This window comes from Emys orbicularis, chromosome 3, assembly GCF_028017835.1.
Source record: "Emys orbicularis isolate rEmyOrb1 chromosome 3, rEmyOrb1.hap1, whole genome shotgun sequence".
Lineage (NCBI taxonomy): Eukaryota > Metazoa > Chordata > Testudines > Emydidae > Emys > Emys orbicularis.
In genome coordinates this window covers 115,042,500-115,057,133 of record NC_088685.1, presented here as the reverse complement: position 1 = coordinate 115,057,133, position 14,634 = coordinate 115,042,500, and the positions used below count along the sequence as shown (strand labels likewise).

Here is a 14,634-nt window from a genome sequence, read left to right as displayed (position 1 = left end):
TACATTTTCAAGACCCAATGCAAGGACTTATTTTAAAGTATTTGCAAACCTGTTTGTAATATTCAGAGCTACAGCAGGAAGAGAGTTATGCTGGGTAACTATTGTGGCTAATGCAAACACCAGCTACTTAGTTACCAAATATCTCTTTCCAGCCATGTGGATTTATAATATGGACATTTTGTTTTAGATTAGTTTTCCTAGGAAAAAATAGGAGGGCTCTATTTACCATGGAGGAAAATAGGATGTACAGCCAGAACAAACCTGTCCACAACTTGATATCGCCCCAAATGATTCGATCGGAGAAAATCATAACTTTCCCCCTATTAAACTTCACCATGCTGTACGGTAGGTTTGGCCACCTTCTACTCCCTTCTCTAAGACATCCAATAACCCTTTGCTTTCAGTAAATGCAGAACTGAAACCTGCCAGAAAGAAAGAGAAAGAAGCTGTTCATAAAGTACCAACTGTGTACTCCCTACACAAACTGGCAAAATTGACTCTGCTTTCATTCATACACTAAAGTCATTAACAGAGAAATAGTGAATGGAGCCAGGTGCTACTAAACTGATTTGCCATTTGAATGAGGATTTCTTTGGGGAAAGGAAATAAGGAGGTATTTTTTAAACATCACCTTTAGAATTAAAGTATTTCATATGGAAAAGTCCTGTAGCATAGCAAATAATAGCCTTTTTCTTAAACTTTAAAAAGCTTTAGACTAGAACCCTATTGGTTTTATCCCTATTAAGTTCTATAGAACTTTTCATAAGGAATTTGTCATGATATTCCTAGATGCTTATGGTGAATGATAAAAAAAACCAACCTTCTTTGTTGTTATTTGCTTTCAACATTCTACTATTAATTACCAGATTCCTATATTTACAGAAATTTGCCAGCTATGAACATGTACATAATATTATAGTATTTACTAAGTGGCAATTGTCTATGGTAATTATCACCTGTCACCTAAAATAAATATTATTCTAGCAGTGTAAGTAACAATAATAAAAAGTGACAAAGTGTCCTGTGGCACCTTATAAACTAACAGATGTATTGGAGCATAAACCCACTTCCGGACTAAAAAGAAAATTACAGAACGAATGACATACTCTGTTAGCCCACCTCTCTCTAGAAGTAGTACAGAAATAGTGGTTAAAGTAATTAAATTCAGAGCATGTACAGTGTAGCTATAGAATTTTGATCTACTGTAGCTGTTGAATAATTGAACCTCAGGGGAGGGAGGAGAGGACAGCAATGTAAGAAGAATGGTAGAAAAATATTTAACTCACTGCATACTTCATAAACAATTGTCTTATTTTAATAATTAAAAATTAACATTTCAAGAATCAAAACATGGCATCCAGATTACTCCTTGGCACAATCTAAGTAGCAATTTTTAAAGCACAACTTTGTTCCAACCACACACTGCAAATTTCTATCTATTTAAAAAATAAATAAATCTAGCTCTCCAGAGTTAAACCAAGTTTGGCATGGTGAGAACTGAAACTCATGCACAGAGTTTTAAAAAGTTTCAATAGTTGAACCTAGTCCCAGTTACTTATATTGTCAAATATGATACAGACCAATATAAAACAGTAAGTTCATCAACCAAACTGAAAAGGCATTTTTCTAGACATGGAACACTTAAAATCTGTGTTAAATAATTGCAAATTGCAAAGCAACTCTTAAAATGGTGCTCAGTATTATGTTCTTGGGGATAATATATTCACAAAATGCCAACTGCTAAAGATGAAAAGAGACATATTATTGCTAACTATATTCCAAAATTGTGATAATGGTCATCCAAGAAACAGTTTCTCTCAGCATGAAAATTTTCCAGGGATAGAAAAAAGAAAAGCTAATCCACTAAATTTCTTAAGGCAAAAATCAAACAGGATGGTGAAGCCGGATATTATAATAACAACATCAACAACTGATAACACTGTTCAACTTACCAGATAAAATTTGCAGCAGGTACTGTACAAAGTGCAATGTATCTGTAAGGGTTTACCACTTGAGCACAACCCTGACAAAAATCTCACTCATCTCTGATGATTCAACAAGAAAATGGTTACTTTACAAGAAAAATCGAACTAAAATTTTATTCCACATTTTTCAAGCAATCCCACAAATTTCCCTTCTTAGTTTTGCAGCACACATTATTTTAAAATAAACAGCACAACAGAATAGCTGCTTTGAGTACAATGCACAGCGATTCAGATCTCTCATCTTCTTACTTGTTTCCCTTTCCTTTCCTTCCCTTCGCCTAGTAGCCCCCAGCAACTCACCAGCATTCCCATTACATCCGTCCACAGTTTGGAGAACGCATCAGACATCATGCTGTCTGGCTGGGGTTCGGGGCAGGCTGCTTGTTCCTCCTCCATGACTAGATGGATTCCCTGCCTCAGTAGAGCTTGATACTGGTTCCCAACAACTTTCTGTCAAAAGGGATGACTCTTCAACACACCACACATCAACAATAAACACTTCCCCAGTCCTTCTGAACAGCTTCACGATGCCTTCTCATCTGATCTCTGCTACCAGCCAAATCACTGCTTCCCAAAAGAAATCTTCAAGGGCAGGGGGGGGGGGGAATCTTCTCCAGGTCAGATGCCAGATCCCGCTCAGTCATTAGAGCTTTCCCCTAGGGTCTGTCCTCTCTTAGCTGATGGATCCAGGAGCTGTACACAGCTGACATTCCTTCCAAAACTTTTCGGGTAGAGCTGCAGCAACAGGGTAGCAGAAGGTAAGTCTGCGCCACAGTTTCACCGCGGGGGCTCTCGTAAGCTTAAAAGCAAAGGATTCATTGTAAAATCTTCCTTCTAACAAACAGACAAACATCCATCTAAAAGCGAGTCCCTTAGAGAGTCAGCTTGTCAGGCACCTCTAGCAGAATAGGTGCCTATGGTTTCTTTTCAGCGCTTAGATAACTTTCTAGTACCCCTTTCTTCCAAATGAGCTCTCCCAGCTTCACATGACTGCTCACTCCCCCAGCTAAAGAAAGCTTTTAGCAACAAAAGGTAGTCTGATGGCAGGCTCTTTGCATGGAAATGAGCCACAGGCAAGAGAACAAATCGCCTGTTGAAAGAGCAGCCTCTGGCGTGCACAAGTTTCGAGTCACTAAAGCAATTCACTTAAAACATTCTCCGTCACATACAGGAAGGAACCTAAAGCAGTCTTCACACTAGCCCAGCCTTCACAGGACTTCGCGTCCCAGGGATCCCCACCTTTTCCAGGGACGCCAGCCTAACTCCGCCTTTATTGTTTCAGAAAAACAAGCGCTGGAAACTTGGTCCGCCCTGAGGCTGAGCGCGAGGGTTGTTTTATTCGGTGCGGGTGTGTTGGTTGTGTGTGTGTCGGGTTTGCTATTGCGCTCTTCTCCATTCGGCATCTGACTAGGCAAACTGATGACTTGAGAGGAACAGTGACTTTTGTTTTAAGTGTAAAAAACTTGTAAAAATTGCAACCTTTAGCTAACATAGGGACACTACCATGTGGATTATGTTATTGCTAAACATTTCCAGCAACAGATATTTTTAGTTAACTATTAGACCCCCACTATTTTTCTTTTTCAAAAGGGGCGATCTGTCATTGATTAGATTTTATAAGGCGAGCTTCCCTGAGGGCCAGGTTATGGAAATATTTCCTTGCCTGATGTTTCTTATTTAGTTTTGTTTTTTCCCATACGACGATGAACTGCAATAACCAACAATTACGTATGGTGCTCCCTCTTTTGGGGAAGTGGTTGATTGTACATGCACTTAAATACATTTGTTTGTGAAAGTGTAGTCAATAAAATCATGACAAATTAATTTGACTTTGATAGTACTTCTAAAGAAATAGCTGTCTGAGTGATGGAAGACTCTACACAGGTTATGTGGGGGAGAATTTATAGTATTTTGCTCAGGGTAGAGCAAATCGCAACCCTACAATTCCAAACCCCACCCACAAATTTAGAAGAGCTGGATATTTCTGCTAAAATGATCAGCAGTAATATAGTTTAAATTTAATATGATTGGTCACCATTAGCAGGGCCACCCAGAGGATTCAGGGGGCCTGGGGCAAAGCAATTTCGGGGGGGCCCTTACATAAAAAAAGTTGCAATACTATTGAATACTATATTCTCTGTGGGGCCTGGGGCAAATTGCCCCACTTGCCCCCCACCTCTGGGCAGCCCTGACCCTTAGGCTTTAAAATTAATAACCACCACCTCAAAAAGCTATTGTTTCAAGCTGCCATTAATCTGAAGCCCTGTGCGTAGGGGGTGAAATTGTAATCATATTTAGTAGCTGTAATGGCATTTTCAGCATTTTAAGCTCTAATGTAGATGGGGCACAAGCATCTTCAGTACTATGTCAGCCTGGTTCCCAAGTAGAATGTTGTCCTCCCAATGGCTCAGAGACAGCACCAGAGCTTGGCTGCTGCTTATGCTTTTTTCCCTAGCTACCACCACGAAAATTTACCAGTCTTGTCAGTTTTCACAGTGGTTAGATGGAACCCTTTGGGCAGCCATGAAACTGACAAGAATGAGGTCAATTTCATGCTGCTGCTGCTTGGAAAAACTAGGAGCAAAGATTGACCCTGGAATAATTCAGGGGAGAGCAGGACTCAGAAACTGACACTGGGAGGGGGATAAAGTAGCAGAAGCATGACACACCCACACCCACGCACACAAGCAGAGAATGCTCCTTCTCCCTGCCACACAGCCATTGGATTCCATTTATAACGTTTTTGAGGGGCAGGGACGTCAAATCTACTAAGCACAGGCTGGTTTCAGGAACAGATCCCTGGTAGAAATCCCACAACTCTCCCCTTTTCCCGGATGTGAGGGAAGAAGATATTGGCTTCTCTGGCCACTGTCTCTTGACAATATTGGTCTTTTAACTAGTTAGTCCTTGAGCTATTAAATGCCTGAAAAAAATCCCAAGACCAAGGATGGTAGATGAGTGAGTGCACAGCTGAGCAGGACAGAAAAAGGGAGAGAGAGAGATTCACAAAAAAGTAACAAAAGAGAAGCAAGCTACTAAAATAGAGAGAGACAATATTGATGATGAGGTGAAGTTTTTACTGGCACACATTTAGGATGTCCTAAATATCTCATACATGACTTTTCCCACTCATGAGCAATACAGCAAGGCCAAAACACATGGGGACAGATTTTGAAAGGTAGAGGCGCCTAAAGATGCAGACAAGTGGGATTTCAATGGGAGCTAGGTGTGTAGGCCCTTTTGTAAATCTCACTAGATGTCCATCTGTGTGTTTAGGCACCTAAAGATATTTCATAGTCTGGCCCTCGAAGGTAAAATCTTTACATTTGATATTTTAAATTATATGTAAATATGGACCCTATATACCTGCACACATACACACACACATCTAAAATATGTATGTGAAGTACTGAAAGGTTTTATTGGCACTCGTTTGAGAGGACTTGCATAGCACACAAGTAGTTCCGTTAGTCATGAGTAATAAGGCCAACAGGGCCATCCAAAATGCATGTATGTTAAACCTTCATACCACAGTCATGCAACCTCAAGCATCCAAAAAATCATGTAGTCAGGCACCCAAACATTTCATGTAAAAATATAATGCATTTGGAATTTCTTTATACAGCTTTAAAAAAAATGTTTAGGGTACACTCATTTCGTCACTACCAAGAGGCCTAGAAATTTTTTTTTAAAAAACAAGACTGAGCTTCTCAATTCATCACTTGACTCCAGGAGCTGGAGCTTTAGGAACATACCAAATATTGTGAGAGTTGGCAACACCATCCGGTATAAGCTTGTCATTAATTTATGGTTTCATCTCAAGACATTCTTACTAAAAGATGCCATGTTCCAAGAGCTGCAATGATAAAGGCATGACAAACTGTCACTCCCCAATCTCAGAGAGCATCTTTCCCCCACACTCAGTCACCCCGGTGGTAATTCTCCTCATTGTCCTTGAGCAGTGAGACCCAGTGGAATTTTGCACCACTTTACAGGGATCAGTTGTATCAAGAGTAGGGAGTTCTAGGGCAAGCTGAAGCACAGATCTACAGCAGCGAGTCTAGCTGCCTACAATTTGGGTTCTTGATTACAGTTTTTCTGTCATGTTGTATCTTGGGGTAATTGATGTCCAGTTATCTAACATGTAAATGCTAAATAGTTAACCAGCATTGGAACAAAAAGAAAACTGTAGTCTAGACCCTCCCACCCCATCATCTGCATAATCAACCAATAGCTGCAAGATCCCAGAACTCAATTATCTCATCAGCTTCCTGTGTGCCTGCAACGCCCACTGATGTCAGTGGGAGTTGCGCACATGCAACTGACAGGACTGTTCAACTTCAGGAGCACTGACTTTTCACAAATCAACAAGAATCCCCCACCACTCCCAATGCAGACCTGACTAGAAGTCAGCCTTGATAACATGCCAGGTGTAGTACTCTATTGTAAGGAAAAAACTCACATGTATGCTCAAACACACATATATACACCTGGGTGCTCAGCAACAGCATATTCACAAACCCTTCAGTCATAAGGCTAAGGGTCAAATTCCTTTTGCACCAGAGAAGTATCTGTCTTCTCTCTGTGGTCTCACACCCATTTACTCAATCGTAGTAACAGGCACAAAATTAAACATTCAAAGTTTAATTATATGCAAAAATATTTCAAAACAATTTTCTTTATTTTAAAATTTTTTTAATTTAAACAATATTGAGTATACTTTTGGCTTCAGGATCATTTAGCAGTTTCTCCGTACTAACTGCTTTAGTTACAGGATCCTGATACTACCCGCCAGTGCAAAGTATACTCTGCTGAGCATCCTAAAAGGCCTATATCTGAAGGCAGGATTGAATCCTAGATGCACAGAGTGGATGGTGTAAATTAATGCAAGGCAGTATATTGGGACCAATTTGTGTCTCACTAATTTTCCACAGGCACAACTCCATTGATTTCAAAGGAGTAACTCCAGATTTATGCAGATACAAGTGGCAGGAGAGAGTCAGGCCCATTATGATAAGCTATTTTCACATCACACAATTATATATATATTTTTAAAGCATATGATTCAAAAGCACCATTCACCAATTAGATGATTCCATCAGGTCTTGCCCATTTTATAAATCAGACCATCCAACAATACTGGTTTTCTTTCAAAATATATTTAATTCAGGCCACATACTCTGCTAAACTTATGCACTGCTGTAGAGATCAGAATTCACTAACTGTTTCAGAGGTTTAGCTGTCAGCTTCAACTATTATTGCTAATTTTATGATTATCGCTAGAGCAGCAGACTAATGCCCTCAACACAAACCAAAAGGGGTTCGAGTTGTACAATTCAATTAGTGGAAAGCAGTTATGGAGATTGTTTTATTTTATTAAAGGCTGAAAGCTCCACATTAAACAATATCCATTATTTTCTCAGTTATCTGAATCTCCCCAGACTAAAGAATAAAAACAAGTGACAGAGAAATGCCCCTGAAAATTACTCTAGTAATCTTTCAACAGTTAGGATTAGTGCTACATAACGACCATCAATTTAAAACACTGCCAAGGCTGGGGGTCTAAGGCTTTGGTTAGGAGAGGCAAAATACGGTGACCCTCACTTTGTAGGACTCATCGTAGAAGGAAAAGAAATCTAAACATGGCTGTAATAGTCACTGTGAGATTTTCTGGAAAGATACTTGTTGAGTCATAAGGAGAAAGGAAAGGATCATATCCTCTTTTCCTGCACGCAGATGTATTCAGAAATTGTCTCATGTCCTGTCCAGTCCCCCCACCCCACCCCACAATTAGGGCTGAAAAGTCTCTTTCAGTGCAGATACTGACTTGGTGATCTCCAGCATGAGGGGCACAAGTCAGTCTTATAATCATACTTTCGTTTCCTCACATCATTGAATTTCTTGTCCAGCATCACACTTTTCCAGTCTTATGGGACAACTAACCTTGTTAGTGTTTATTTCCTCTCTCACACAGCACCTGGATATTTAAGTTTGTCTGAACTTCCATTACACAGCATTTAAACAATTAAATTCAATAAAGAACAAATAATATTTTGCTTTTCTATTTCTCCTTTTTCAAAACAGTAATTAACTCTCAGAGCGCAGCTCTCTGTGGGTTAGCTAAGAATCCCAATTAACTTTACAGATGGGTAACTAAGGAAAAGTGAGTTGCCCAACGTTACTCAGCAAGTGAGTGGCAGCACTGTGAATAGCACTCAGGTCTCTCACTTCCCAATCCTGTGTCCCAAGGAGTAAGGTACACTCCCTCCCTTATTATTATGGTTGCTAGGTGGTGGCTTGGGTTACTGCAGAAGCCTTTCACATTCTAATTCCTCTGTTCAACTTCTGAGTAGGTCACAAGTGAAAATGAGCTTTGATGATCTCATCCCAATTCTGATCATAAAACCGCCCAATTATTTGGGACAATTCAGCACAACTGGCTATCCTTATATTTCAGAGAGGCCCAGTGCTGGAGCAAATGGTACTGAGGACTGCAATAGCAGGTGGGGGAATGTAGGAGGAGATGCTTGAGGCAAGTTTGCACAATGGTTGCCCACACTATGCCTGAAACAAGCCTGTGGTACACACCCTTCTTTTGCATGACCGAGTCACACATTTTTAAACAAACATCACCACTCCTCTAAAAAATGTTTATTGCACCTCCCTTTAGAGAATAAAAAACTGCTTCTTCCTAAAAATTCTAGGCTCTTCTCAGGATTAAAATTTGTATTAAATAAATCTTTGCACAAGTGTCATTGAAAATCAGATACTTTATTACACCAAAAATTATCTAATTCCCACCCATTACAAGAGAAACATCTCTGAGCTGCCTGTGACAAAATAGCTGGATAAAGTCTGCTGGTAAAAGTGTCACTCTGCTCTTCTAATGGGTGAACTTGTAAGTAATGTCAACTTATTTTAAATGGATGGGTTGAACAATTTCTCTTAAAAAAAAATAGAGCACTTCCTGTGTCCTTAAGGGATACATAATCCTCTCCTGAACAACATACAAAGCAATTCAGTACAGCTCAGAGCCTGACAAGATAAAATGCAATGAATGATCTTCAATTGTCTATCGAAACAATGAATACGTTGTCATTCTAAAGATACACGGACAGACACTGCTGAGAACTTGACTTTTAGTCAAAAATGGATTCAGGGAAGATTCATGGACCTGCACCTCCAGACCCTGTGCTCCACAAGGGATGTGGGGAATGCTGCAGCGGCAGCACCAGTGGGATCAGGGGAATCCACAGAAAATGAATCCAGACATTAGTATGGTTCAAAAACAGATGTCTGGTGTTAGAATTAGGGGAACAAATTAAAATTCAGTGTACGCAAACCAGTAACCTTTCCAGTACATAACAAACTGATAGCTCAGTATCTGGCTGCAGACCAGACTTTTGCCTACAGTAACTTTCTCCACCTATGGGACCTTTTTTCCACGGTCACTTCCTGCTAGGGTAATTCTCTGCCAATTGCTTTGCCAACTGGATAAGTTGAAGAGGCGAGGAAAGAGTCCCAAACACCCAGGCTACCAGTCCCTCAGAGGACAGAAGCCCATTCCTCCCCCTCTCACCTTTAAAAAAAGGCTGTATACTGTCTTAGGCCAACTATCCCTTTAATAGCTTTCTGGCTGCCCCTCTGGCTGCCTGGTCAGACCAAACCAGGGGCATCTTCAGCTGTTTCAGGATATGCCCCGGCCAGCTGACCCCAGCACCACCCAGCAGGCTTGGACAAGTAAATTAAGATGGAATTTATGGAGGATAGCAGCAGCTATGCCACAGGAGACCAGAGTGTATTGTAACAGCATTCCCAACCCCAAGCATTCAAAAATCAGTCAGGCACCAAAAAATCATGGAATTGGTTTAACTGAGATTTTTAAAATAATATGTGTTGGATTCTCTCTTTGGCGTCTGAGCCTTTAGGATGCATTTGGGACACGTTTTCAAGCTTTTCCTTGGAACAATAAGGGCTAGAAACTTTTTTTTTTAATGAAAGATGAGATTCTCACATCACCACTGGCCTCCAGGAGTTGTGGCTTTAAATAAAACATCAAAACTTGTGATAAGATCATGAGCATTTGCAACACACTGACAAATATCATGAAGATCCATCTGTGGCTATAATAAAAATATTGGGCCCGACTCTCCATTGCCTTGGATCCTGTGTAGTCATTTCCACTTGTGTTATAAATTGGTGTAAAATGCTACCAAATCCTAATCCTCCACTCGTAATGGTGGTAGTATTAGCACTTTAAAACCCACTTTACACTCTCTGACAACACAACGTGAAAGGCAGTGGAGAACCAAGTCCAATATGTAACGTTTATTTTTAACTATACCCTACTTATACCATCAAAGAGCTACCAGAAATGTATCCTCTTTAAAAATTTCAGTGGGCAACCCAGACAGAGTCTTGCCCTCTCCACACTCAAACCTGGAACACTGGAGAAAGGGCTATTTTGGTAGCCTAAATCTAGTGAGGCTGTAGCAGACATGTATCATTTCTGTAACCTATTTGAAGTAGAGAATTGGAGGGGGGAGTAATTTAGAAGAGCAGCTGCTTTGAGTTAGGGCAACTCAGCTGGAAGGTAAAGGTGCCTGTCAAACTGTAATTAAAGTGACGAGAAGCCTTCTCTCATAAACTGCAACTTTTAAACACCAGCCAATCCACTTTCAAGATCTGAGAGAGAAACAGACAGACAAAGTGACAACAGGCATAAGCAGACACTCAGAATGTGTCTCCCAGCTATTCTCTCAATTCATATTTTGGGAAGTCTGTGAACTGAAGGATTATTGTGATCACAGTGGTATGAGTGGGAGGGATTTATTCTTCACAACCTGACCAACTGCATCAATGATGATACAGCAGCCCTTGAGGACAGTGAGGTAGCTAAGTTGGGCTCAATTCTCTTAAGTTTTGCAAGAAAATCATTGTGCCTGAACATTAGGTGTATCGTGCTGCTGTCTCCGTCTCTCCCTGAGGAAACAATGCAAAAGTTGTAATAATCAGGCAAGTCCGTTTGAAGATGGTCATACAGGTTTCTGCGTAGTTGTCTGTGCGTTCTGCAGCAAACATATGCTTATTGAAAAGTAATTTGATCCTGTGATTTTTAAATGTTATTAGTACACACAGTGTTTAGTGACATTTTAACATAAGTGGGGAAAAGTGATTTATGAGGATGAAATAAAGGAAATAAGTAAGTATTGCTTGACTAAATGAAAAGTAGGGGGTTTGGAAAGGATGCAATAATCATCTACCAGTAAGGTGAACACCAAGGGGGAAATAAAACACAATAATAATAAATACTTTGCTCATATATAGCATTTTTCAGCAGATCTCAAAGCACTCTACAAAGTAGAATTGTTTAGGATAGTTCAAGAAGGTACAACTCAGAACACAGCAATAAAATATATGGTCTCAAAGCTTTGGATATTGAAATTAAGACATTATTGTGTATGCAAAAGCTATTTTGGGTCATTTTTAATGGTTTCAAAAATCTGTTATAATCTGTCCCTCACCCAGGATCTGTGCAGCTAGACTAATGATAATTAAGGAACCTGTCTTCACAGGAAAGGAATATAGAAAACAGTACCAATGACTGTTCATACCATGGATCCTGTTTGCAAGCCAGATTTCCACCTGAAGCTATGAGAAGGAAGAAAAACCAGTATTTAAAGGATCTAGAATAGCCTCTGTTCAAAGGTGGCATACAAAGGCACATGATGGTGTGACGTTCTGTAAATGTTTTATTGGCTCTCATTTAGGTGACCTATATTACTCACGAGTGGCAAAGTCTGGATTTGTTACATAGCAAGTCTAAACTCATGGAAAATAAAATCTTTATTGTGTATTATATACAGTATTTATATGTAATGTTTGTGCATACAAAGAACAGTGAAGCTTTCATTAAGATATCTCAACTAGGCTACGTCCTACCTTAATTAACCTCTTAAAAGCACCCTCCAAATTTTGTTCCATGACACTTCCTAGGTAATATTTTACTTAAAGATATAGGCTTCCTCTATTAGGAAACTACCTTTGCTGGTTCCTTGGGTAGTTACTTGAAACAGCTTTCAATATATCAAAAGTAATTTAAGCTGATACTTTCATTTGTCTGTACTTGCCCAGCTGTTTTTTCATGTTTGCCTGTAACTAGAAGGGAATGCAATCAAGGATTTCAAGGAGACCTAACCGTCCAATGCTCCCTACTGCATACACTACTATTTAATAATGTCAAATGTATCTGGCAGTTTGGAAAAAGTGGTATTTAAAATATTTTAGTGTCTGTTTCCAAAGACAATTATAATGGGCTGTAAAGGGGCATTATTTTAATAACTGGAGCTAATTTGTTTTGAGTGGATGCATGAGAGAGCGCTAACACAAAGAATCCAAATAGGATTTTCATGTTTGACTGTTCTGTGTCATGTGTTAGAGACAGACTGCAAACCTCTTACTTACAGTGATGAATAGATATTCACACAAGCAGTAGTCCATTGGTGTCAATGGGACTGTTCACAGTGCCTAAAGTTAAACACATGCGTGAGTCTTTGCAGGATCAGGGTCTGCAAGTATAGAATATAATGAGTTGTAAAGAACCCGAGGGAGTTTAAATGCATTACGTACCTGTGCCTCTATCTACAGAATTAGAATATTTTATGCAGATCTTTTTTAATACCGTGATTCTGCTAGATACAAGCCAGCATCAGGTCTGGTTTTTATAATGACAATATTTGTACAAGCCGTTTGAGCCCCTGTGGTAGTGTGTAATCGATATGATTGTGGATGACGGTTGCCTGAGGGGCAGCCTGATGCACAAGGAAGCCAAGAATCTCTCACTCAATATGCTTCGTAAGGGGAAGATCCCAGCAAATGCAGCTGCAAAGGGGAAAGGGTTTGCTGTTAGTTCACTTATACCTCAATTAAAATATATTAAATATTTATTTGGGGCTCTCTCACCCCTTTCAGTTTGATCCCCAATCCATCTGGGGGAAGTACAACCTCTCCTCTCACAACAAATATCTTTGCATGGGCTGCTCATAAAAATCTCCTGATAAATCACAGATTTAGTGTAATTTAAATCTTGGAAGCACATTTCATTTCTCATTTAAATCATTCAAACCAGAACATGCACAGCACATGCTGCATAGCAGGAGACAACCTTTAGGAGAAATTCACAAGGGTTCAATGTACTATGTTGAAACCTATTTTAAAAAAGGATTTTCCTTACTCTTTCCCTGAGTTACACATACACCCGTGTTAGTGGGTGTGCATGTAGCTATGCCAAGGTTTGCAAAAATGATTAGTCATGGCGGGTGCATCAGTGTTTGAGCACTCAATCTGGGGGCCTGATTTTCAAAAAGTGCTGAGCACCTGCACTCTGTCAGTATGTCTACACAGCAAAAAAACAAAAACAAAAAACCCATGTCAGCAAGTCTCAGAGCCCAGGTTACCCGACTCAGGCTCATAGGGCTTGTGCTGTGGGGCTAAAAACAACAGCGTAGATGTTCACGCTTGGGTTGGAGCCCGGCCTCTGACACCCAGTGAGGGGGGATGGATCTTGGAACCCAGGCTCCAGCATGAGCCCGAATATCTACATTTAAAGCTCCAAGTGCCCAAGTCAGCTCACCTGGGCTCCGAGACTCACTGCCACAGGATGGTGTGTAGGTTTTCTGTCCCCTCCCCCCCGTGTAAACATATCCGAGAAGTCAGACACCAAGATGCCTCTAGTTGGGAATCCAAAATTTGAGACACTCAAAATCACTATTTTGGGGACAAACACACACACAAACACACTTCTTGCATTAACTTATTGGTCTGTGTTTATGTAACACACACACAGAGTCATATGTATAAATAAACCCACAGTCATATGTACGTATGTATAAATAAACTCACATACATAAATTAATGCATGAAAGAGTAGCCTACAACAGATGGCCAAGAAGTCAAAAAAATTAAAAAGTAGCAAACTATGTCCACACAAGCCAGTTACAAAGTTATCACTCATTTTTTCATGCAGTGGTAAGCCTGTTAAAAAAATGTTGCTGAAGAGGCAATACAAGTGATCCAAGATTCCTTTGCCCACTCTTTCCTAGGCAGGATACATGGAGAACATTATGTTAAGGCCTTGTCAATTAGATGCAACATTAAAATGACATCCCATCTGCTCTGCAAATGTCAAAGAGACTGTGGCACCTGTTAGGGGAAAACAAGAACAAGAGTTTTGCCACAGGTTTGAATATTCCTACAAAACAAAGCATCACTTGTATCAGTGCTTCCCACAGCAGAAGCCCTTTGGAAAGTTTTGGAATATTTCTACAATGGTGTTATGTCAGGGAGAAAAAAATACTTCAAATATCCTCTCCAGTGACTGCTGCCATATTAAAGATCTGAGTCTACACGGCAAAAATCAGTGAGTTTTGCCACTGACTTCAAGAATGCTGGATCTGGCCCCAAATAAGAAACTTCCCAGCGTCAGATAAAATTTATGTTAAATACAGATCTGTAAAGAGCACTGAAATTGGCCAGTCAAACTTCAAGTACTTCACTTCACTGCTTAGCACTCTGTGGGCTGAAACCAGCTCGAAAAATAATTGCAATGGGAAATCTCCCACTGACTTAATCTGGAAAAGGATCAGGCTCA

General features: G+C 40.0%; 1 protein-coding gene across 2 annotated transcripts in view; it reads right to left on the bottom strand.

The window, feature by feature from the left end:
• The window catches only part of LOC135876128 (SAM and SH3 domain-containing protein 1-like), an 873,117-nt gene that overhangs the window by 170,932 nt on the left and 687,551 nt on the right, over nt 1-14,634 (bottom strand). Inside the window, exon 1 of one of the 2 annotated variants that reach the window (XM_065401313.1) lies at nt 2,286-2,381. The exons of the other annotated variant lie outside the window; for it this stretch is intronic. Within the exon in view, the coding sequence (XP_065257385.1) occupies nt 2,286-2,381 (96 nt within the window). Of the gene's footprint in view, nt 1-2,285; nt 2,382-14,634 lie in introns of those variants that run through there. 2 annotated transcript variants of the gene reach the window in all.